We start from the raw sequence: 26,685 nt of genomic DNA, 5'->3' as shown, positions 1-26,685 counted from the left end.
GCTCCCGAGACTCCAACTGGAGCGGTGCGCCCTCTGCAGGCAGCCGAGACACCTCGGGTGACGCTTTCGACGTCGACCCCGCTGCCTGCGCATGCGCCCGCCATAGCGCCGGCCTCCCTGACTCCTCCTACTGCGCCGGCGCCGATGCCCTCGCCTCCGCCGCTGACCCGGGCTCGAGAATCCGTGGTGCCACCGGTGTCAGCGGCGGCTGCTGCGGCGCCTGTGTTACCGTCACCGCCAGTTCTGCTCCAAGATGGAGCCCTCGCAACTCCGCCTCCCTCGGGCTCGGGGGGGGTCGAAGAGCCCTCCCCTCACGGCCATACAGCAGCCGAGGGCACTCCGAGAGGAGAGGAACCTGTCATGGAAGGAGCCCCTGATGCGCCGATATCGGCGATGCCGCCCCAGCTCTGGCAGCGACCTCCAGCGACGCCGCAGCGCGAGGCCCAGGCGGTCGAGGTCCCCATCCAGGAGGAGCGCGAGGTCGCGTAGACATCGACGTCGATCGACCTCCAGGCGGTCTCGCTCCTCCTCGACTTCGTCCTCTTCATCCTCCTGCTCATCGACCTGCTCCAGGCGGAGCAGACGATCCCGGGCCTCCAGGCGTTCCCGCTGGCACCGTTCATCCATGGCCCCACCTCCCTGCCCGGGCTTCTGGCAAATGGGCCCTTCAGGCCAGTTGATATTTGTGCAGGCCCCCCCGCCTGCCTTGCCCACCACAACGATGCCGGTAGCGACGATCTCCAGGGCACCACCTCCTCCAGCTGTTTGCCCTCCAGTGCCTAGTGCCCAGCCTTCCACTTCTTCTCAGCATGATCCTGTGAGGGCCCCTCCGTGCGGAGCCTCCTTTGTACTGAATTCTACTGACTTAAACTTACCTGGTGCACCTTGTGGAGCAACGTCGTCGTGCTCTGCTTTGGCCTTGCCTGCCTGCACCCAAGGTGACTTATCTGGCACCGCTACCACCACCCTGGCTACCTCCCAGGGCAACCTGCAAGGTGATTCTACTCCTATAAGACCGGCAGGGACCTTGCTGCCCGAGGGCTTGGATCAAAGGGCCCCTGATCTGGATGGCTCAGACTCGGATCAGGATCAGGCTGACACTGCAAACCATGGGGAGGGGGAAAATACATCATTTATTCACCCAGCGGATGTCAATAAATTTGCTGCACTCATTGATAGAATGATCAAGGCACTAAACATCCCCGCCCCCAAACCTCCCGAACATGTGGAGGATCCGATGTTTCCTTCGGAGGAGCAGGTTATAACCCCTGCATCTCCTTTGCCCGTGCTCCCCTACCTCCTTAAACTAGCAAAGGTCTCCGACATGTCTCCGTCTCTGGTCCCAGCAATTCCCCGACGGCTAGATTTGTTGTATAGAATTGATGTCTCGTCGGCCAAATGGGTTTCGACGCCTCCAAGACCTAATACGGTGGTCGCCGAGGTGGCAAAGACCAAGAGGCCTAAAAATTCACTCACAGCCCCCCCTGACAGAGAGGGCAAGAAAATCGATGCCCTAGGTAGAAAGGCACACCTCTCTGCTGGGTTGTTTACCCGGATGGCCCACTACGCCACATACGCTAGTGGTTACCAAACGTTTCTGTGGGGAAAAATGCTAGAGTACATCGAACTGTTACCAGCTGACCAGCAGCGTTTTCCTAGGGCCATACATGGAGAGGCACTTGTGCTGTCTAAGATGCAAAAGGATGCAGCCAAGCATATGGCCGAGGCTGCAGGTAACTTATACTCCACTGCAACCTCAATGAGAAGGCACGCGTGGTTGCGTGCGTCTAATTTGTCTGAGGAAGGGAAGGCCCTCGCGGAGGACCTTCCCTTCCACGAGGAGGGCCTTTTCAACCCACAGACAGATGACAACTTAAAGCAGAAACAAGACGTGAGACAAGCCGCAGGGAAATTCGGGTATGCTTGGCAACCCTACCCTCAACAGCGCCAGAGGTGGAATTTACCCTCCTCTGGGTTTCGTAGAGGTTATGGAAATTCTTATGGTAATACCTTTAGGGGCAGGAGCAACAACTCTTCCTCCAGGTTTCAAGGGAGTCGACGAACCCCCTATTTTCCCAGGTCCCGCGGTCAAGGGTTCGGGAATAAGTCCAAGGCTCAGCAGGGGCCAAAGAAGCGTCTTTGATGGAAGGGATTCTGTTACCACTTATGGGGAATGTGATCCAATTCTGCCTGTTGCAGTTAACCCCAACCCTGTTGTTCAACCTCCCCTGCCCTCTGTTTCTCCAGTGTTTGGTGATAGATTGTTTCCATTCCGTCAGTCATGGTCTGACATCACCACTGATGGTTGGGTGCTCTCTATTGTTACTAATGGTTATGAAATTGAATTTTCCGACCCGCCTAGAGTAGGCCTTATCCGATGCACAGTGCCATCAGCCCCTCTGTTACAAGAAGTGCAAATGTTACTTGAGAAAGAGGCCATTTCACCTCTGGACCCTTCTGTTTTCAAATACTGTTTCTTTTCCCGTTATTTTCTGGTTTCGAAACGCGGTGGTGGGCTGCGTCCCATCCTTGACCTGAGACATCTTAATAAACACATTCGGTCAAAGAAATTTAGAATGGTCACTCTCGCCTCCATTTTACCATTGTTGTCTAAGGGGGTGTGGTTTGCTACCGTCGATTTGAAAGACGCGTATTTCCACATATCCATTGCACACCATCACCGGAGATTCCTCGCCTTCATGGTGGGAGACAAAGCTTACTGTTTCAATGTTCTTCCTTTTGGGTTGTCCACGGCCCCCCGAGTGTTCACAAAGTGTATGTCGGTGGTGGCCGCGTACTTACGTACGAGAGGCGTTACAGTGTACCCCTATATTGACGACTGGCTGATTGTGTCGAGGTCGAGGGACCAACTCCAATCTCAAATCTCTTGTGTTCTGTCCCTTCTCCAGTCGCTCGGCTTGGTGGTGAACCTCGACAAGTCGTCCCTGTGCCCCTCTCAGCGGATCAGCTTCATCGGTGCCATGCTGGACTCGGTCTCCCAGAAGGCCTTCCTGCCACCAGACCGCTTCAACAACCTGAGGGAAATAGTGCTACAGGTCATGCGCTCCCCGTCGGTGTCAGCCAAGCAGATCCAGATCCTGTTGGGACACATGGCGTCCACCACGTCTGTTACCCCGTATGCCAGGTTGCGCATGCGGCCCCTCCAGTCATGGTTTGTCTCAACGTTCAACCCGCTTGTGGACAACCCTTCCATGCGACTTACGCTGCCGGCAACTGTTCGCCATTCCCTTTATTGCTGGCAGGATGCGCTGTGGGTCTGTGCGGGACTACCGTTTCACCCACCACGCCCCACTCGGGTGATCACTACGGACTCCTCCCTCATGGGTTGGGGTGCCCATTCCGAGGGGCTCATCGCTCAAGGCGTGTGGGAAGGAGAAGAAAACACCCTTCACATAAACATGTTAGAGCTTCTCGCGGTCGAAAAGGCGCTACTTTCATTCGAAAGGGTCATAAGGGGCCAGATAGTACAAATCCTCACCGACAACACCACGGTGATGTACTATCTCAACAAACAGGGGGGCACCCACTCTCTTCCTTTGTTGTCCCTAACGATTCGAATTTGGAATTGGTGTCTGGACCGAGGAGTGCACCTCTTAGTAACACATCTTCCGGGAGAGCAGAACCTGCTGGCGGACACGCTCAGCCGGAGTCCTCTCACGCACCACGAATGGTCCCTTCACCACGAAGAGGTCCGGAGACTCTTTCTGTCATGGGGCACCCCGGAAGTGGATCTGTTTGCGACTCACGCCAACTCGAAGTGCGATCTGTTCTGCGCTCGGACCCAGGCCTCGATAGAGTTAGGGTGCCTGGGGGATGCCTTCCTCCTAGACTGGTCGACTCGACTTGTGTACGCGTTTCCTCCCTTTCCCCTTCTTTTGAGGGTGGTGGCCAAGATCCAAAGGGAAAGCGCACGGTGCATTTTAATAACCCCGTGGTGGCCTCGCCAGCCCTGGTTTGCCCCACTCCACCAAATGGCGAGAGGAGTATTCTTCCGGTTTCCCGACAGGCTCGACCTTCTAACTTCGCAGAACGACCAGGTCTTGTACCCGGGGGTGGACAGACTGAAGCTCACGGCATGGAGGATCCTTCCGCCCCCCTAGCTTCAGTTGGAACATTATCCTCTCCAGTGCTAGCAATCATTGATGCTGCTCACAGGCCCTCAACGAAACGCTCTTACATCTATAAATGGGCGAAATTCAGTTCGTTTGTCCGTTCAAGGGGACTTGACCCTATCACTGTTGAGACTTCTGTTATTTTGGACTTCCTGGTGTCCCTAGCGGATTTGGGTTTATCTCACTCTTCGTTAAAATGTTACCTGGCGGCGATTTCCTGGTTTAGAAGGAAATCGGGTTTGCCGTCATGTTTTATAGACCCTGTGGTCAGGACCTTTTTGCGTGGATTTGCTAACATCAGGCCTGCAGTGGCCCCGATCGCTCCCTCTTGGAGCTTAGAGCTTGTGTTGAACTGCTTATCAAAACCCCCTTTTGAACCATTGGCTAGGGTCGACCTTTCATTTCTGTCATGGAAGACAGCCTTTTTGGTGGCGATTACATCTGCCAGACGCTCCAGCGAGCTATGTGCATTACGAGTAGACCCACCCTATCTTAAGTTTCACGGTGATAGGGTAGTCTTGCGTACAGATGTGGGGTTTCTCCCTAAGGTGGCTACTCGTTTTCACATATCTCAAGAACTGGTGCTTCCGGGGTTCTTCCAAAACCCAACTACGCCTGCGGAGCGTGCTTTGCATTTGATTGATGTACGCAGAGCTCTCGCTTTCTATGTGGATAGGACAGCCCCGTTGCGGAAGACTCCTAGATTATTCATAAAATATCGTAGTGATGCCATTGGTCTTCCTTTGTCTTCCCAGAGGTTTTCCTCTTGGATAGTTTCCGTTATTCGTTTATGTTACCGCCTGGTTGGCAAAGATCTGCCGTTGCAGATACGGGGTCACTCCACTAGGGCTGTGGCGACGTCAACAGCCTTTTTACGGGGAGTGTCCTTAGATGCCATCTGCCGGGCCGCTGTTTGGTCGTCCCCTCTGACCTTTGTGTCACATTATAAGGTGGACGCTGTTTCCCAAAAGGACATGGAATTTGGTAGAGCGGTACTGTCTTCGGCAGTGGCATGATCCCGCCTGCCAAGATAGATGCTCGCTAATCTACCAAATGTACGATTCACAGTGACTACGACAGGAAATTATAAGTTGCTTACCTGTAACTGTAGTTTCCTGAGTAGTCACCTGTGAATTCGTACATACCCGCCCTTCCTCCCCTCGAGTATCATGCCACGCCGTTTAGCTGTTTTTTGCGGCTAAGAGAACTGACGGCTAGTCCCGCCCTCGGGCTATATATACTCGGGAGGAGGGGGGGCGGGCCTAGCTGAGGGCTAGAAGTTTCTTTTTCTTTCTAGAAGGTTCCGAAAAGTTGTATTGCGCAAGCGCAGGGATACCAAATGTACGAATTCACAGGTGACTACTCAGGAAACTACAGTTACAGGTAAGCAACTTATAATTACTAACTTGGATACCCGGTGTTGCCCAGTTTTTTTGAAAATGTCATTTTTTTAAAAGTTTACAAAATGCATAAGGCTGTGGGTGAACTACAACTCTCATCATGCCAGGTTAACCCTCTGAAACTCCATCAGTAGTTAAAGTTTGTCATGTTGAACACATTTGCTCTAGATGCATCATTGGTGGGGTTCAGTGTGCTCTTTGGCTACAGGATAAACTACAGCTCCCATCAGTCCCCTTAAACCTCCCCAGTAGGTTGAGTTAGTCATATGGGTTCTGTGTGCCAAGTTTGGTCCAGATTGGTGATGATCACAGTGTCTCTGGATGTATGTGAACTACAACTTCCAGAAATTAGTCAGTTCCCCCAGCCCCCTCCGGTATTTTGAGTTGGTCATGGTGGTTCTGTGTGCCAAGGTTGATTCAGGTCCATCCTTCATGATTTCTCTGGTTGCAGGTGAACTACAACTCCCCCAAATCAAGTTGAATTCCCCCCAAAGCCCCCCATTATTTTTTGTTGGTCATGGAGTTCTATGCACCAAGTTAGGTCCAGGTCCATCTTTGGTGAGATTCAAGGTGCTCTTTGATTGCAGGTGAACTTTAAATCCCAATAACTACAACAGACTGATGCCAATGGCAATTCCCCCCCAAGACCCACCAGTATTCATATTTGGGTATATTGGGTATGTATAAGTTTGGTCTAGAGTCATTGTTGTTTGGGTTCGCAATGCTCTCTGGATGTGGGTGAACTGCAGTTCCTATAAATCAAGATGAATTCTCCCAAAGACCTCTTGTGTTTTTTGTTGGTTGTGAGGGTTCTGTATGCCGTATATGATCCAGGTCCATTGTCAGTGGGGGTCACAATGCTCTGCCTTGATGCAGGGTGAACTACAACTTCCATCATGCTGCATCAATCCCCCCAAACCCTCCAATATGTTCAGTGGCTGATCAGTTCTGCTCTGTTTATTGTGTGCCACGGGAAAGAGTAGGAAAGGGTTAAGGGAGAGGCAGTGGGCAGGATCATGCAAATTCCACATTAATGGAAAGAGTCAGAAAGACTGAGATGTCTGTGGTGGAGGAAACACATAAAATCTAGGATGAAACTGTCCCCGAATGAAAGCCTTCACTTGGGTAGTTAGTAGTCTTGTGTTTGTGGAAGACACTGGGAGGGGTTGTACATGTTCATGGTGCTCACTATAAGCTGCGATGTCATTGAAGGGAGGGCCTTTTGTGTCTTCTCATAGGTAGGGATCATAGCTGTTTGTGGAAGTGGAAGTCTGTCTGTGAAAGTGGGCGCCCTAGCCACATACACACATACATATCTTCACTTTACTTTTATTATGTGTATAGAGATATACATATGAAATGAAATAAAAATTGTAGAGCACCCAATAATCAGCAGAAAACAGGAGACAAGACCCAAGGAGCTGAGTGATGCATGATTTATTAATAAAAACGAAGGCATTCTGCCTGTTTCTGCTCTAAAAGACCTTGTTCAGTAGCATCTTCTTTTCATCCAGTACATTGTATATAAAGTTTCAACACTAGACATTTCTAAAGCTAAATTCCAAGCAATCCCCAAAGAAAGCCTTTGAGAGCATCTGCAGGCCACAATATGTTGGGATTTTTATTAACCAATCATTTGTCACTGAACACCTCGAAACAGAGGAAAGGAGATAATTTTCAAGTGATCTGCCTAGGTACCACATAGGCAGTGTAATTATGAAGGTTTCTAAAAGTTGAAAATAAAAGAAACATGTCTTATTTCACTTTCTTCTGAACAAGAAAGTTATAATCAGAATAGTATGTTTTCTGAAGCTTCCTATTCCATAAATCTCCAGCTAAATCCCTTATACAGTGGAGGTGAAGTTAGCACATTATAGCCTGAAAGAATTTATTCTCTCTTGTACTCTGTACTTACTCAGTTTGAAAATCAAAAGAAACTGGATAAATTTATATACACGTCCATAGTGCTAATCAAAAATTCCACCCACTAAGAATACTGGAAACACTGCTGTTGCAGTATCATCTTGAATGTGGCTATCTTCCCAATCCCTCCAAACATGTGTGTCTATCTTTTTTTTCCTTTTCTCCTGTTGTGTCAATTTTCTGGCAGCAAAAATCATGTTTTAAATTGGCATCCCCTTCTTTCTGTGCCCCTCACCACACTTCATGTATTTCAGATACCAAGAATTTTAGGGAATGTACTGAATTCAATGGTTTGATGGTTGAACCAGGACTCTGGGAGACCCTGCTTCAAATCCCTACTCAGCCATGGAAATCCACTATATTGCCAAGGGCAAGGGACAATCTCTCAGCCTCAAAGGAAAGCAATGGCCAACCTCTTCTTAACACATCTTTCTAACAAAATTGTGATGGATTCTCCTTAGGGTTACTATAACTGGGAAATGAGTCAAAGCCACAATGAGAACAGAATGCACTTCCCTACACACAGCACAATAAATAATGGGGCAAACCAGAACCAGAACTAGCTGAAGATACTTTGATTCTGGATTCAAAGGACAAGATGACACATGCTCCTTTCCCAGTGCATCAACCAATTGGACTGGAAATTGAACTTTACTTTATCCCCTACTGTGGAACAAGCCCCTCCATATATCTCGTGACAGCAAGCTGGTATAAGGATATAGGACAGCGTGTGTGGAACATAAAGTTTTGTCCTCTGAAAAAATAGAAATATTAAGCTTCTCAGGGAGAAAATAGAGACATGGCACTGCTGTCCCCAGTATTCATGGAGTGGCAGTGATGCCCCAATCTGCTTAACTGTAAGACCAGGCTTGACTACAGTAAAAGTCCTTTCTCTTTATCCAGGCACTACATATGAAGTGAATGGCTGAAAAGTTACATTGTTTCTCTGTTCCCTATGTGTGCCCCTACTAAAGGGCTATTCCTTCTTTCTTCCCCCCTTCGACATTTACTAGGGTAAAAGTTCTAATTCATTGTGTGCAAGTAATTTCCCTGAATTACAAATATAATTATGTGCCATTGAAGAACAATTTTGGTGTTTTGAATGCTTTCAACAAAATTAATAAAACCAGCATAGATCCAGTCCATCATTATGTGTCTAATTTGGCTAATTTTTTCTGTTGTTAATTCCTTCAATTTCCAGCCTAGAATATGTACTGTCTGTTAGTCAATATAAAATAGTAGGAAATGGGGTCCCCCCCCCCCCCCTCTGTAATGGAACCATGGTTTAATTGAACACAAAATCAAATGTGGTCACTTAAATTCAGCCATTCAACTTGCTAATGACAACGAAACACAAATCAAAACTGGTAATGTACTTAAAAATTAGCGCTCTCCTCTCCTGAATGTTTTTGCTTCCAAAGCAGCAATGCATTTAGGCTTTGGTTGTTTCCGTGCTGTGCTTCTGGATATGGAGTGGTGCATTTATGTAGAAATTACATTGTTTCACATTGAGACACACAATATAGCAGTATGGATACATCTCCAAATGTTTGCCTTAGTCTGTTACTTTCTCAAGTGTGAACTAACCTTAGATGAAATCCTTTTATTGTACTCAATGCATTTGATCACACTTCAGACAGTATGTCATTCTACTTGTTCTCATGGGTAACCCAGGGACACTGCTTAAATATACTTAGTAATCTATTGTAAATTAATTCTATCAACATGGCATATCTGCATAAAAAATAACCATTTGATAAATACTAGCAACATTGTTTTGTTCAATAAATCTACATACGTTACTGTTTTCTACAACAGTAACACATACTTGCTATGTAGTGTCTTTGTGGTTTAGAGCCTTGCACAGTTGCATTCTCTTCTTTGCAATTAGATTGGCAAATTCAGACTTGTCCTAATCTGAATTTCAGGAGATGGCATGGATAATCTAGAATTCACATGACATTTTCAGAATTCAAGCAATTTACTTGTAGTACTGAATGGCTCTACTATCATGTCATGACAGTGGAGCTATTTGAAGGTCTCTCTTGCTCAGAAAAAAGGAAAAGCATGGTGATCTCAGACTCAGAAGTGAAGTGGGCAGATCAAAAGACAACCTGGCAAAATGGCACTACCTAGAAGAATCTTCCACCTTATGCGACTGTGGAGCAGAGCAAACTGCACCTGTATGCTTGTCCACAATGCCCTGCCTCATGCACAGAATCATAGAAACATAGAATCAAAGAGTTGGAAGAGACCTCATGGGCCATCCAGTCCAACCCCCTGCCAAGAAGCAGGAATATTGCATTCAAAGCACCCCTGACAGATGGCCATCCAGCCTCTGTTTAAAAGAAGAAGAATTGTTTGAAGCTACAGACAGTGCAGTCACTGTGGCCTGTTTTCGGAGTAAAAGTATTAAGCCGCTTGTGCTCCTTCTATTTTATCAGTTTTATACTTATTTATTTTATGCAATGCTTTTGACATGAAATAAATAAATGTACAATAATATGCTGAAAGCCTGCATGTATGATTATTAAAAGCTTGTTCTCTTGTTAATATTCATAATTTTATCAATATCACAGAAGTAAAATACCATATTAGCACATTTTTCTGGCAAATAGCGAAATTATGGTTCAATAACCATGATGAACATGATTTGAAGCAGTGGTTAATTCAGTATTATATATCCATGAAAAATACTCTTTCCAGCAACAGCATTTTCGTCTAGCCTTTCCAAAATACACATAAATCAGTAATGGTGGTATAGTGGTTGTAGTAATAGTAGTAATTAGTACTAGTACTTCTAATTATTAGTAGTAATACTTTTTATAATAATAATGCAAGCATGATGCTAATTCTTTACCCAAGGATGGGATGAGGGTGACGGAATGGAGGAGCCGACCATCGCCCCTTTGCCATGGACCGATCACCACCTGATCAGTTTTAGACTAACTGTGCCTTCTAACCTTCGCAGGGGTGGTGGACCCATTAGAATGGTCCGCCCCAGGAGACTGATGGATCCAAATGGTTTCCTGATGGCTCTTGGGGATTTTTCCACCTCCTTGGCTAGCGATACTGTCGATGCTCTGGTCTCTGGCTGGAATAGGGAGTTGACCAGGGCAATTGACACTATCGCTCCGGAACGCCCCCTCTCGAGTAACCGAGCTAAACCAGCTTCTTGGTTTACTGAGGAGCTGGCAGCAATGAAGCGAAAGAAGAGGAGGCTAGAGTGCGTGTGGCGCCAGAATCCCACCAATCTAGCTCAAACACACCTGAATGCCTTTTTAAGGTCCTACGGTGTGGCAATAGAGGCAGCTCAGAAAACATTCATCACAGCCAATATTGCATCAGCGAAGAATCGTCCAGCTGAGCTTTTCCGAGTTGTCAGGGGCCTGTTAAACCCGCCGAAAAGCGAGGCCCCGGATAACTCGGTGGCTCGCTGTGAAGCATTTGCTCGATCCTTCGCAGATAAAATTGAGCGGATTCGGTCTGGCTTCGACGTCATGTTAACGGCAGTCTCTGGGGATGTAACGAGAGCATCTGCTTGTCCAGTTTTGTTGGATTCATTTCAATTGGTTCAGCTTGAGGATGTGGACAGGATCCTTGGAGAAGTGCGACCCACCACATGCATCCTAGACCCCTGTCCTTCCTGGCTGATCAAGGAAGCCAGAGGGGGTTTGGCAGGGTGGGTGAAGGTGATGGTTAATACCTCCTTACAGAAAGGAGAGTTTCCAGCGAGCTTAAAGCAAGCTATTATAAAACCGCTGTTGAAGAAACCATCACTGGATCCCACCCAATTTGACAACTATCGGCCAGTTTCCAATCTCCCCTACTTGGGCAAAGTCATGGAACGTGTGGTGGCAACACAACTCCAGGGGTTTCTGGTAGACACTGATTATCTTGATCCGGCACAGTCTGGCTTTAGACCGGGACATGGAACTGAGACAGCCTTGGTCGCCTTGGTAGATGATCTGCGCAGGGAACTAGACAGGGGGAGTGTGTCCCTGTTGGTTCTGCTGGACCTCTCAGCGGCCTTCGATACCGTCGATCACGGTATCCTTCTGGGCCGCCTCATGGACATGGGGCTCGGAGGCACTGCTTTGCGGTGGCTCCGATCCTTCCTTGAGGGACGGACCCAGAAGGTGTTATTGGGTGACACCTGTTCGGCCCCACAACCGTTGTTGTGTGGAGTCCCACAGGGTTCAATCTTGTCCCCGATGTTATTTAACATCTACATGAAGCCGTTGGGAAAGATCATTCGGAGTTTCGGACTAAGATGCTATCTCTATGCAGATGACGTCCAAATCTGTCACTCCTTCTCACCTGTCACCAAGGAGGCTGTCCAGACCTTGAACCGGTGTTTAGCCGCTGTATCGGACTGGATGAGAGCTAACAAATTGAAATTGAATCCAGACAAGACAGAGGTCCTACTGGTCAGTCGGAAGGCCGAACAGGGTATAGGGTTACAGCCTGTGTTAGACGGGGTTACACTCCCCCTGAAGACGCAGGTTCGCAGCTTGGGAGTGATCCTGGACTCACCGCTGAGCCTGGAACCCCAGGTCTCAGCGGTGGCCGGGAGAGCTTTCGCACAATTAAAACTTGTGCGCCAGCTGCGCCCGTACCTTGGGAAGTCGGATCTGGCCACGGTGGTCCACGCTCTTGTCACATCCCGGCTGGATTACTGCAACGCACTCTACGTGGGGTTGCCTTTAAAGACTGCTCGGAAACTACAACTAGTCCAGCGAGAAGCAGCCAGGTTGCTCACCGGAGCGACGTACAGGGAGCACACCACCCCCCTGTTGCGTCAGCTCCACTGGCTGCCAATCCAATTCCGAGCAGAATTTAAAGTGCTGGTCTTGACCTATAAAACCCTATACGGTTCCGGCCCAGTGTATTTGTCCGAACGGATCTCCCTCTACATCCCACCTCGAAGTTTAAGATCTTCTGGGGAGGCCCTGCTCTCGACCCCGCCAGTCTCTCAAGCGAGGCTGGCGGGGACGAGGAGCAGGGCCTTCTCAGTGGTGGCCCCCCGCCTGTGGAACTCACTCCCCGGGGAGATTAGATCGGCGACCTCCCTCCTAGCATTTAGGAAAAGACTAAAGACCTGGATGTGGGACCAAGCTTTTGGTCACTCTGACAATTAACTCAAGGACCTGGGAATAGACAAAGACAAACGGAGTAGAATGGACTTTGGACTCTGATATATGGACCCTGACATGAGATTGTTTTAGGTTTTAGGATTTTACTATGTATTGATGTTTTAATTTAAGTGTTGAATTGTTATTTTTGTATTACTTGTTTGTGTTTGGGCATTTAATTGTGCCCCCCCCTGTAAGCCGCCCTGAATCCCCCCCGGGGTGAGAAGGGCGGGGTATAAGTGAATGAAATAATAATAAATAATAATAATTCTGTCAAATATTACTGTAAAAGCAGAAGCCATAATTAAATGCCTAAAATAATGAGAATAGCCAGTGTAATGAAGATAAAATGACTATTTTGAGGAAGGCAATTAGAAGGTGCACCTCTAGCTTTCACCGTCCTAAGTACAAAGGTATATAGCCCTTGGTAAAGTGTTAAAATAATTAGTGGGTACATCTGTGACCTATGCGAAGTTCATTTGTGTGTGAGGGAACTAGAGAAAAAGAAGTCCCTTGAGCTTCTAGTTTTAATCTAATCTTTATTTTTAACCTTGCACTATGAATAGGAAATGAATTCTTATGCCATTCCCATCCTTTCAAAGTCCCCAAACCAGGACTTCCTGGACATAAGCCATTTGAAAAGTTTGAGTTGCGATTTAATTAGAAATTTTATCTTTTATCTTTCAAGGTTTATTTTCTAACATTGTTGTTTCAGTACTAATTAAAAGCAGAAACTTCTTTTTAGGCTGCTTTTAACTATACCCAGTTTTTCAGTGCAACATGCCTTGTATGTGTTGATGTTTCCAATTAATTGTAGTCAGTTTCTTTGATCATGAATGGAAAATGTTCGAGTTAATCTGTTTTTCTAATTGATTTGGGGGCAGAGAACATCACAAAGTAGTCAGAAAATTGTAGACATTGATACTAAACTGAAAAAGGTCACCCAGCCCGAGGGAGTGATTCCATCACTCCTTAGAATTTTAGAATCTTCCAATTTTGTATAGGCAAGAACTATCAAAGAGTACAAGGTTATTCTCTTTTACTACATGCAGGAAAGTTCTGAAGCCGATTTTATGGGTAATTTAGTTCAGACCCTTCACAACTTGGAAGTACAATGGAGCAATTGAAAACTAATGCAGGAGGCCTGATAGTGACCTAATATAATTTGTCTCTCTTTCAGAACCTCAGCCAGGTTGGCTTTAATACAAGGAAGACATTTGTGGTGTATAATCTATCATTTTAAAAAGTAACATTTTAAAAATTATAGAAAATGTATCATTTTAAAAAGTTACAGGAAGTTAGAATCAGTCAAGTATTGCCATCACTGGATGAAAAAAGAAAAATTATTGTAATACTGTACTCTATTGTTTTATAATTTATGAAGTTGTTTGTCTTTCTTAGGTTATATGTTATTTATTTTATAGCAATGTTAAACATCATTTTTGAATGTTGAATAGCAGAAATTAGATTAGATTCAAAATACAGTATCAAAAAAACATAGTCTTGGTTAACTGGAGCTCAAGCAACTGGGACTCTCGATAACTATCAAAAGTGTATTGACTGCCATTTAACTACCATTGCATACTGCATTCACAGTGCCGTTTTTGTAATGTTGGAAAACTCTGATACATCAAGTTGATTTTATCATTATTTGTCATAATTTGCTTTTAATTGCTGTATTTCAATTGCTCAGTATTGTAGTCAATACTGAGCTTATGGTATGGCATAGTATGGGGTACAGTATTAGTTAGAACTATTTTAATAGTAAATCTTAGGCAATGAGAAACTACCTTTATCTGACATCTACCAAATCCCATGGATGCCAGTTAACTGAGAGTCTACTATATATTGCAATATACACATTTAATGGCCAGTAGATTGCAATACGCTGCAATATACTGGTTGTGTATTTGGTGAATATGAAGCTTTCCAGTGGTTCATTTGCAAAAGGAACATTTTAAAGAACCTAACATTAACACGAACATGATCTTGTTTTGATTCTGGCCTGTCAAATTTCAGAAAACATTTGGTGTGTGCACATGTGTGTTATGTTATGCAGAAAACAGTTCAACCACTCAGTTTATTTTATGAGAATAGCTGAGCCCCTACCCCTTGTTTATCCATAATAATAGCTTAGAATAGTAAATGACTCCACATTCCCAGTCTAAGAAAATATTTGTTTTTCATTCCTCACAACTAATTTCCTCAGAGATATTGGGATGAATTCATCCTTAGTCTTAACACTTAAATTAGTGGAACACAAAGCAGTGTGTTTTTATTCCCCTTGATTTCAATGGGCATAGTTTTTAATTATGAGCTTTTACAAAATCTTGATTTAATCCAGTGTACTTGACTCACGATTTAGAGGGTTTAATAGTGCCTGAAATCTTGCCATTATTTGGCCAAAGGGAATCGAGCAAAGTTCAGCAATTAAAGTTGTTGTTTCACAGTATTTGTTAGTGTTGCTATGCTAATAAAATAATACCAGTTTGTATCACGACATTGCATGAATTAAAGATATTGCTGCCTGAACATGCTGTGTTTAAGATGCAATATTTTACAAGATAAACTGAACAGAGATGGGATTAGAAACCAGCATGGCAAGTAAAATTTGATAACATGATCTAGGCTGCTGATATACACAGTATGTTGTTCAGTTCATTAGAAGTGATGCAGGCAATTTGCTCCAAAGGCCGGATTATTGCTCTTTTCACCCTACAGACTATTAGTTGCTTGACTTACGGCCAGTTTTTTGCTCAACCTTTGTTCACAGCAATTTGAGGTCACATTATCTGAGTTCTTGGGTTCATTGCCCAAAGCTTGTGCAACTGAGAAAAAGCCCTTGCAATACTTTAAATTAATTAGGTCTCACTAAAATGCCCCAGAAAGATTTTGTTAAAACTATAGGGTGCATTTTTCATCTGAATTTCAATTTTTGCATCATTTAGTAACAAAAGTGTCTTACTACAATTATATTGAGTTTTTCTGTTAAATTCACATGTTGACTTGTTCACGACACCAGGTTTCTGATGGTTTCTTTTACTGTTTAGTAGACCATATAATGAACAGAGGATCAACCACTGCAAGGAATAATAGAAATCAAGATAAATCCCACATTGCATTTGGATCAAAAGTCTTTGGTCCACCTCCACCTTCTGGTCGAAGATTCAGCACAAGGGCATCTGGGGAGGTAGGAAAGCACTCTTAATTACCTAAAAACAAATCTGGAGCCATTAAAAACTCCAAAATGTGTGACATATAACAATGTGTACAGTTGAAGATGTACATTGGGAAAATGACCTTAAATATACATATTGCTGAAATAAAAGGCTGGGTTAGGATTGCTACTATAATGGAGTGGGAATTCCCCTGATTTGGGCAGAGATAGGCAACCTGTGGGCCTCAGTTCTGTGGGGTGGGCAGTTCTCTGCCCCTTAGTCTAATTTCAGAAGTCATCTGCCACCTGCCCTTCTCCCTTCAGCTCACTCACTAGAAAGGAAAAAAAATAGATATAAGAAGGATAAAGGTGAGCCAAAGAACAAGGAAAAGGAGGGAGGGGGAGGTTAGGTCATCCCCATCAATGGCATCTGCTTTTCCCATCACCAAACACAACACTCCTAATGCGTTAACCTCCAAGAAATATGTCCCCAAGGTACAACCCTTTCACTCAGGAGTTGGACATAAAAGGAGAGAATCCATTTTGGTTAAGAAATAACTTGGAAACTTCAAAACAAGTACAGATTGAGCATCCCTTATCCAGATTTCTAAAATCCAAAACACTTCTGAACCCAAGCGTTGCAGATAAGGGATACTCAGTCTATATACTTAAGACAATCTTATTGAATTTGTTTGGATAATGGGTAAAAGATAAATCTTAAGTAAACAAATCCAATAATTTTATGAAGATGCATCTTGCCACTAAATACTTGTTTGATTACTGCCATTAAAAATCCAAGTTAATCATGCATCAGTAATTTTTATGTTTTTAATGCTTTCATTTGCCTGCTTGTTATTGAAATATAAGGGTTTCTGCTGCAATCTAATGTGGACTTATACTGGATTTTTAAACCTAGTTCTCAGAAGTTGCAGTGTTAATTGTAAGAACAAATGTTGGAAAGTACAGCACTTCACAAATTGCGAGAGTGATTCTTTTAACAGCTAGTTTTTTCAAAAACTGTTTCTTCTCTCATATTCATGCACCCTTATCTATATTAGTAACATTTACTCAAAAATATCACTACTGTAAACATATACATAGCAAAAAAAGAGGAACATTCTGCAGCTGCAAAGTGTACATTAAAAATCTCTTTATATGTTCACTGATTATACGGTTTTTCATTCATTAGACCTTTGGAAACTGCTTGGGCACCATTTTCAGCACAACAAAAACAACAACTAAATTCTTCTGCTAGTTACATAATCCCGGCCACTCTTGAATCATATTTCCATTGTGATGATGTCACAAATCAAAATTTACTTTGGGGTGAAAACACAAAGCCAGTCCAGAGGGGAGAGTTCTATTTCCTGTCTTTGTTCTGAATTGGCATCATGACCATCAAATGTACCAACAAGACAATATAATTATAATTTTGACTATATTTTATCATCTAGTTGACAAGATAGTCTTTCTAAAAGTACAACAGAGCATTCTAAATGTGTGTCAAGGTAGTATTGCTATTCATTAGGTGCTTGTCAACACATTGTGAAAATATTTGTAAGACTCCGATTAGGTGTCCACAGGAAAGTCCATTTTGGCATTTTACTTAAAATATACAACTTCCCTGCAAAATTATTTGCAGTAATAAGAGAAACAAATTTCTGTATAGAGAGTTGTATCTATGTTGTCTATACCAATAAACTCTGGCCTTTACTTTGTCAAATGCATTTTCAGCTACACACCAAATCTTTCATAGCTACACAAAATGTTTTAACAACTTACGTAACATTTTAAGCCTACACAAAACATTTTAACAACCATTTTCTGTTTAATGTATTTTCCCCTACAGTTTTGCTGCAATCAGTAAAACTTCACTCATTTCTTAATGTTAAGAATACAGGTCAACTATCCCTTATCAGGAAATCCAAAATGCTCCAAACTTCAAGTTATGTGTATGAGGTGTATATGAAACATAAATGAATTTTATATTTAGACTTGGTTTCCATCTTCAAGATATATCATGATGTATATTCCAGTATTCAAAAATCCTAAAAATGTCTCATCCCAAGCATTTCAGACAAGTGAACTTTATATTTAGACTTGGTTTCCATCTTCAAGATGTATCATAGTGCATATTCCAGTGTTCCACAATCCAAAAAAGTCTTGTCCTAAGCACTTCAGACAAAGTGTACACAAACCTGTATTCTCTCCAGTTATACCTGATACTGCTACTAAAGAGTTTCCTGTCGTAGTCACTGTGAATCGTACACTTGATATCTTCGCGCATGCGCAAGCAACTTTCGGAACCTTCTAGAAGTAAAAGAATGCCATCTAGACCCGGCTAACCCCGCCCCCCTCTCCCCGAGTATAAGTACCCCATGGGCGGGGTTAGCCAACAGTTCTCTTTTCCGCGCTACTTTGGAAGCAACTAGAGAACCTCTCTCTCACGCTCGAACAAGTTTCTTTGATAATCCGGCTTGACCAGGACCGTACTCTGACCAAGAATATCTCTTTGTGATTTGGACGTTTTCCACGAGTGTTACTGACCCGGACTGAAACTTGGCTATTCCACTCATCTCCAACCCCGACCACCGGCCTGCCTGACTATCCTCTATCGATATGTCTACCTCCTCATTTAAAAGGTGCGCGAACGCCAACTGTCCGAACACCTTTCCGGACACGGACGGCCACTCGCTCTGCCTAGCGTGCCTGGGGGAGGGCCACCTCACCCAATCCTGTCCGGTTTGTCTGGCCTTTACGGCGCAGACAAGGAAAAACAGGGAGTCTCATCTTAAGGCTGCCCTTTATGAGAAGGCCCTCCTGCCGCCCATGAGCCAGACCGTCAACCCGGGGGAATCGCCCTTACCTACCTCGAGCCGCAGCGAGCCCCTGGCGAAAAAGAAGGCCAAGAAACCGAAAGAAAAAGGCACCCAAGATGGCCGCCGATCCATTCTGGCGAAAAAAACGGCCTCCAAAAAGGCGGGAAGCTCCGCGGCCGCCTCCTTGCCAGCTCTCCGTGGAGAGCCCCTTCCTGGAAGCCTAGTGCGGCCTCTAGCGGCAGGAAATGGTGTTGTACTAAACGCGCCCAACACTCTGCTAAGCCCCCGCAGACCAGCTGAGGAGGAGCCGATGAGCGGAGCCTCCTTGCCTCCAGCCGCTCTTGCCCATCCTGCTCAGGAGAGCTGCATCCCCTCCGAGATCGAGGGGCTCCCGGCGGCCTTAAGTTACTCACCTACCATGGCCCCGATCCCATCCGGCAGCCAAGCCTTCGGGGGCATCTACAACGCCCCGCCCCTTCTGGTGGAGGCCCCGCCCACTCAGAGAGCCGGGACGCCGATACCGACGGCTGCAAACACCTCTCCGCAAGCGGCAGGAGCTCTATCGGGGGAAGGACTGTGCCCAGAGGTTCCGCCCCCGCCAGCCTTTCTCCCTCCGACGGCCCAGCAGTTTGTCCCTCCCAGGGCTGCGCTTTTACCATCTGGGCGCCCGAGACGGTCCCGATCGCCCTCCAGAGGGAGTGGGAGCTCCCGATACCACAGGCGTCGCTCCTCCCACAGGCGCAGAGCCCGAGGGCGCCCATCCTCCTCCTCCTCATCATCCTCCTCCTCGTCGTCCTCTCCAAGATCAAGACGCCGCCGGCGCTCCAGGGCATCGCGTTCCTGCTCCTCGCAACGGAGGACCTGCTCATCGGGCCCCATGCCTCCTTCGGGTTACTGGCAGCTTAACCAGTCTGGCCAGCTTGTTTTTGTGGCGGCGCCCATGCCTCTTCCTCCTCCCATGCCCACCCCAGCGGCTGTTGCTATTAGAGGGATGCAATCCCCTTCGACTGCACTTCCCGCTCCAGCGGCTCTACACGCTCCGGTGAATGTTGTCCCCACCTCTGAGACTCAAGCTTCAGGAGGGGCATCTCGTGCAGTCCCCACACCGTGTCAACCTGACACTTTAAATTCCACTGCTGGCTACATGAATCAAGGTGTGTGTAACCCTCCTACTGTACCTAATGATTTGTATGACCTGCCCGTTGTACCGGCCTCTCTCGAACTGAACTCATGCCCTCCTACAGGGGCTGTGACTTTGACTCAACCACCTGCCACCCCTGTGGTCCCATTAGGGGCTGTGACATTGACTCAACCACCTGCCACCCCTGTGGTCCCATTAACCGCCCATGAGGTGGACATGCCAAGCGCTCCTGTACAGGACGATGGGGACCAAGCGGGCACTGACTCTGATTCTGAGCCCCCTGACGCCCCACTGCTGGGGTCTGAGGGCACTCCCCTCGCTTTGCCAGCGGACTTCAACAAATTTGCGGCACTTGTAGAAAGGATGATCAAAGCGCTTAGCATTCCGGCTCCGAAACCTCCGGAGCATGTGGAAGATTTCATGTTCACTTCAGATGAACAAAATGTAGTCCCCTCTTCCACCCTCCCTATGCTGCCATACCTATTAAAATTAGCCAAGATAGCTGATGTGTCCCCGTCCTCGGTTCCTGCTGTCCCGAGGCGCCTGGACAACCTTTATAAGATCGATATGTCTGTTGCAAAGTGGGTCTCAGTTCCCCCCAAGGCGAATACCGTTGTGGCAGAAGTCACCAAGAACAAGCGCCCTAGAAACCCCACTACAGCGCCACCTGATAGGGAGGGTAGAAAACTAGACACATTGGGGAAAAACGTCCACCTTGCTGCCAGCCTTTTCACTCGCATGGCCCACTATGCGACCTATATGAGTGGGTACCAAACTTCCCTCTGGAATAGAATGGCACCCCTCATTGACTCTGTGCCCACGGAAGACCAACGTCTACCGAGGGCACTGCAAACTGAAGCTTTAGTGTTATCCAAACTTCAGAAGGACTTCGCCAACCATATGGCGGAAACATCGGGAAATCTGTTTGCCACGGCCACGTCTATCAGAAGGCATGCATGGTTAAGGGCCTCTAATCTCTCGGAGGAAGGGAAGGCCCTCGCTGAAGACCTTCCTTTCCACGAGGAGGGATTGTTCAACCCCAACACAGACGATAGCCTCAAACAGAAACAAGATGTTAGGCAATCCGCCTCTAAATTCGGCTACGCCTGGCAACCCTATCAACAACAAAAGACCAGGTGGCAACCCTCCCCCTCTGCCTATCGGAAGCCCTCTGGAAGCTTCTTTTCAGGCGCTTATAGAAACAGACCAGGGGGACAATCTAGATACCAGGGAGGCAGACGGACTCCCTATTTCCAAAAACCGAGATCGCAACCCTTCCAGGGTAAACCCAAGCCCGGTGGCGCCTCCAAGAAGCGCCTTTGACGCCTTTGATCACCTCCGACACTTGGGTGTTGTCAATCATTTCCAGGGGGTATCTAATTGAGTTTGAAGACTACCCAAGGGTAGGTGTCATTCGGGATACACAATGTTCCCCCCAGTTGATGCAAGAGGTTAACATGTTGTTACAGAAGGGGGCTGTTTCTGTTGTTGACTCCACCGTTGTTCCGTTTTGTTTTTTCTCCCGCTATTTCCTTGTATCCAAAAAGGGAGGTGGGCTGCGACCCATCCTAGATTTGAGAGCTCTGAATAAATTTATCAAGCCAAAGAAATTTCGCATGGTAACTCTCGCCTCCATTACCCCCCTCCTTTCCAAGGGTGCCTGGTTTGCTACTATCGATCTCAGGGATGCGTATTTCCATATTTCCATCGCCCCGCATCACCGCAGGTTCCTCTCATTTAGGGTGCAAGGACACACTTATTGTTTTAACGTCCTTCCCTTTGGGCTTTCTACAGCCCCAAGAGTTTTCACAAAATGCATGGCGGTGGTGGCGGCTTACCTTAGAACCAGGGGGATTACCGTTTACCCTTACATTGACGATTGGCTCTTGGTAGCTAGTTCCCGCCACAGACTTCAAATACATATCTCCGTGGTTTTGTCTCTCCTCCAGTCTTTGGGCCTCGTCGTCAATTGGGAGAAGTCCGTGTTGATACCATCGCAACGGATCCAGTTCATCGGGGCCCTCCTCGACTCCACCCACGAGAGGGCCTTTCTCCCGGAGGAGCGGTTTCTCAATCTTCGAGAACTGGTGAACCAAGTCGTGACTGCACCTCAAGTTACAGCCAAGCACATACAGACCGTGCTGGGGCACATGGCCTCGACCACGTCAGTCATCCGATACGCCAGACTGCGAATGCGACCACTCCAAATTTGGTTCTTGTCCAACTTCAATCCCTTACTGGACAGCCCCTCCATCAAACTCTCCCCCCCCCCAATGGGTCCGTTCCTCCCTCCACCACTGGTTGGATCCGGATTGGGCGTGTTTGGGATTGTCGTTCCATACCCCGTCTGCCACCATCACGATCACCACAGACGCTTCCCTCACGGGGTGGGGTGCACACACCCAAGGCCTCGTTGCACACGGGACCTGGTCGGTACACGACGCCATGCTACACATAAACATTCTAGAGCTTATGGCAGTCGAAAACGCTCTAAAATCCTTCGAAAGAGTAATCACAGGTCAGGTAGTACACATTCTCACCGACAACACCACGGTGATGTACTACCTGAACAAGCAGGGAGGAACCCATTCACCAACACTGCTGGCACTATCAACACAAATATGGGAGTGGTGTATACACAGGGGAATCCACTTGTTGGCAACGCATGTTCCAGGGGAGCAGAACTTATTAGCAGACGCACTCAGTCGGAACCCCTTGGCCCACCACGAGTGGACCCTCAACAATGCGGAGACCCACAGACTGTTCCTTGCCTGGGGCTTCCCCGAAATAGACCTATTTGCGACACGGTTCAACACCAAGTGCCCCATGTTCTGCTCCAGGACATATCCCTCTCTAGAAGAGGGATGTCTGGGAGACGCGTTCCTGCAATCTTGGTCGGGCCGCCCGACTTACGCGTTCCCCCCGTTTCCCCTACTATTGAGGGTGGCAGCAAAGATCCTCCGAGACAATGCCCATTGTATCCTAATAACACCATGGTGGCCCAGACAGCCATGGTTCCCCCTTCTCAACCAGCTGTCACGGGGAATATTCTTCCGATTCCCTCCCAGAACAGATCTGCTGACTTCACAACAGGACCTAGTACTGTACCCAGAGGTGCACAAGTTGAGGTTAACCGCATGGAGGATCCTACCCGCCAACCCTCGTACACCTCAGACCTGTCCCCTGCAGTATTGAGAATTATTGAAGCAGCCCACAGATCCTCCACCAGATGATCTTACCTGTATAAATGGAACCGCTTCTCATCATTTTCAAAATCGCGAGGGTTAGACCCTGCCCTTGCCCCTATCCCAATTATTTTGGATTTTTTAACATCTTTATCGGAAGCAGGTTTACAACATTCCTCCCTAAAATGCTACCTTGCTGCCATATCATGGTTTAGAAGAAAACAGGGTCTCCCCTCCTGCTTTGCAGATCCCTTGGTTAGGACCTTTTTGAGAGGAATCATGAACATTAGACCCTCCATATCTCCCATCGTTCCTTCCTGGAACCTGGAGGTGGTGTTAGCTACTTTGACTAAACCTCCATTTGAACCCATGGCAACTGTCAGCCTCACTTACCTATCATGGAAAACTGCCTTTTTGGTGGCCATTACTTCTGCCAGACGCGCTAGTGAGCTGTGTGCATTCAGGGCAGATCCTCCATACCTTAGGTTCCACACAGATAAGGTCGTTCTTAGGACCGACATTGCTTTCCTGCCCAAGGTCTCGTCACGATTCCACACCTCACAGGAGGTAATCCTTCCGTCACTCTTTCAGAATCCTACTTCACCCTTAGAGAGGAATCTACATCTGCTCGACGTCCGTCGTGCTCTTGCATTCTACACGGATAGGACTTTGTCTGTCAGGAAATCTAACAAACTCTTCATCAAATATCGCCCTGATGTACTTGGTTTACCTGTCTCCCCACAGAGACTGGCTTCATGGATTGTGTCAACAATACAGCTTTCTTACAAGATGGCCAACAAGGAACTTCCTCTCCCTGTGAGGGGACATTCAACCAGAGCAGTTTCCACATCAGTTGCTTTCTGGAGAGGAGTCCCCTTAGACTCTATTTGCCGAGCAGCTATTTGGGCCTCCCCCTTGTCCTTTGTATCTCACTACAAATTAGATGTGGTTTCTAAGAAGGACACCCAGTTTGGTAGAGCAGTACTTTTCTCAGCGGTGGCATGACACCCACCATCCTGTACATTTAGCTCGCCAGTCTATCAAGTGTACGATTCACAGTGACTACGACAGGAAATTATAAGTTGCTTACCTGTAACTGTAGTTTCCTGAGTAGTCACCTGTGAATTCGTACACACCCGCCCTCCTCCCCTCGAGTTCATGCCACGCCTTCTGGCTGCCTTTGCGGCGGAAGAGAACTGTTGGCTAACCCCGCCCATGGGGTACTTATACTCGGGGAGAGGGGGGCGGGGTTAGCCGGGTCTAGATGGCATTCTTTTACTTCTAGAAGGTTCCGAAAGTTGCTTGCGCATGCGCGAAGATATCAAGTGTACGATTCACAGGTGACTACTCAGGAAACTACAGTTACAGGTAAGCAACTTATAATTTTACTGAGATGTATGTCTCACTGTTTGGGATATTATCTCCAAAATTTGTCTCACTTTTTAAAATGTCCTAATACATGAAGAAATTAGCTTGAACTTCATATGCTGATCATCATCATCCAACATCATCTTCACTTTCTAGTGGGTTGAATTGGGTGCGTTATTTTAGTATTACTTTTCTACATTTTTACAGGTGACCAAATCTGCAACCATTAAAATGAACAGATCATGCCAGGTGCCCACTTTGGAAAAGGAAGAAGAATCAACACAAGTTCATGGCAAGACCAAACAGTCTTCCTTTCCACTTGATGTAGCTGAAGAGCAAGGAAACAAAGAAAATATCCAGTACACAAATCAAATGTTGCTGGATCATGGTAAGATAATCATGCAAGTGCTATAAAGGTTGCTGCGGAGACATTTTTCAAACTGTTCATGCATAACAGCACCAATATGGTTTTCTGTGTATTTATTTATTAATTTATTTATTACATGCATTTCTACCCGGCCCTTCTCCCCCAAAAGGGGCACTCAGGGCGGCCTCACATAAGCATCATATGATGCTGTCAATATATAGACAACAAGGATTACAACTAAAATAATAAAAATCATTAAAACACATTATACAGCTACATTACCAAGCTCATTAAACAATAAATAAAGATGCCAGCATAATCATTAGAATACCTGCTTGAAATCAGATAATGGCGGCTTCCCCACGGAAGAAGGGAAGAGGCCTTTTCAGCATGGAGGAAGCTCTGAGAATACAAGAGCTTAATTGATACCTGAAGGGCCTAAAGGAAATAATGGCTGGCTCTTTTCTCTTTCCTGTGGCTCTTCTGGCTTCTCCACCACAATTAAGAGAGCAGAGAAGATGGATGTTTGCTTGGTATGTACACATAGCAGGACTTTCTCTATAGCAGCATCAACAATAAGAATAATATTATTTTATTTCTTACTGCCCTTGTGTCTTAAGGTGGGTTACAACCAACATAGATAAAGACACATAATCATCTTAAACAGTCGATAAAATGCATAGACAGAACAAAGAGCTTAAAATTCATTATTAAAAGTGCGTGGGTAGGCTTCTGGAAGAGATAGGTCTGCAGATATGTTTTAACTAAGGAACCAGTCTCTATTACATCTGTGATGGACAGCCAAAATAGCGCTGTTCCACCTGGCCTTTTATTGCTTGAAAATGCTCTAAGTGTTTTTAAATTGTCTTTTGGGGTTTTTTTTTTAATTGTTTTAATAGTTTTGAAATTGTATTTTAGGATTGTTTTTAGATTATTTTCAAAATCTAAAAGATTGTGATTTAAAAGAGTACTTTAAAATGTTTGTAAACTTTGTACTGTTTTCATTAATTTTGTTGTCGTTGCCTTGTGATCCCTTGTGAGCTGGGAATCGATATAGAAATACTTTAAATAAATATATCGACTCATCAAGGTATAAAGTTTTCATAAAAGCTTGTAGGGAAAGAGAAGTTGTCCATTATGAAACATATCTACTGTGAAATCACAGTGTGAATGTACAGTGAAACTTTCAGACTGGCAAGTAGAGATGGGAGCTACGGTATTTGGCTATTCAGTACATTGATACAGGTTTAGGTGTTAAATTACATGTGGTGGAATGATTTATTAGGCAGGTCTTTTTGAAGTGATATAGTATGTATGTGAAGCTAGAGAGGATGTGTATGAATTAGAATGTTGGAGTAAGGAGAGAGAGTGTGTCAAAGTTAAGGAGAAAAATGACAGAAGAGTAGTAAGTTTGGAATGAGTGAGCTGATAAAGAAAGAAGTGGCTTGTGTGAGTTTAAGAGTAGAAAAAGAATAAGCGGAAATACAAGGGAAATGTGTTATGATGTCAAGGAATACCATGAAATGGGTAGAAAAAGTGACATCCAGAACTGAAGAAATCCTTTGATACAAATAGGATCTTGTGGTAACAAGTTCAGTAGGTTCAACCCCCCCCCCCCCCCAATTGAAGGGCCTGACTTGCATCCAAGGTTGAGGCAACAGGAAGTGAGAGGAAATCTACCCCTAGGAAGGGAAATTCACCCCGGTTAGAGTCTAAGAGTTATAATGGGAGAAAAGGTTCCACACTGAAGTTGTAAATGTTGGGTTTTCACAAGAACCCAACATTTTCAAAATTCGGTTATCACAGAGACAGAAAGTGAAGTGAAATCTTCTCTACAGGGCACAGGCATGAAAACAAATAATACAAAGGTGTTAACCCTTCCCTACGCTATCAAAAAATTGTCTGGAGTTACATTAAAGAGATATACCTCTTCCATATAACATACAAATTCAACTTAAGAACAAACCTAAATAACCTATCTTGTTTGTAACTCAGTGAATGCCTATAGAAGGAAAACTTGTGATGGCTAATTACACATTCAGATTGTCATTTTATGA

At 45.7% G+C, this 26,685-nt stretch overlaps 1 protein-coding gene across 2 annotated transcripts in view; it reads left to right on the top strand.

The window, feature by feature from the left end:
* CFAP20DC (CFAP20 domain containing) overlaps positions 1-26,685 on the top strand; it is a 177,580-nt gene that overhangs the window by 58,236 nt on the left and 92,659 nt on the right. For both annotated transcript variants that reach the window (XM_067463435.1, XM_067463434.1), the window contains 2 exons: positions 15,642-15,781; positions 24,469-24,649. In XM_067463435.1, the coding sequence (XP_067319536.1) occupies positions 15,642-15,781; positions 24,469-24,649 (321 nt within the window). The remainder of the gene's footprint in view (positions 1-15,641; positions 15,782-24,468; positions 24,650-26,685) is intronic.

The sequence above is a fragment of the Anolis sagrei genome, chromosome 2, assembly GCF_037176765.1.
Source record: "Anolis sagrei isolate rAnoSag1 chromosome 2, rAnoSag1.mat, whole genome shotgun sequence".
Lineage (NCBI taxonomy): Eukaryota > Metazoa > Chordata > Lepidosauria > Squamata > Dactyloidae > Anolis > Anolis sagrei.
The sequence above is the reverse complement of the archived record's forward strand: the minus strand, read 5'-3'. Positions and strand labels throughout refer to the sequence as shown.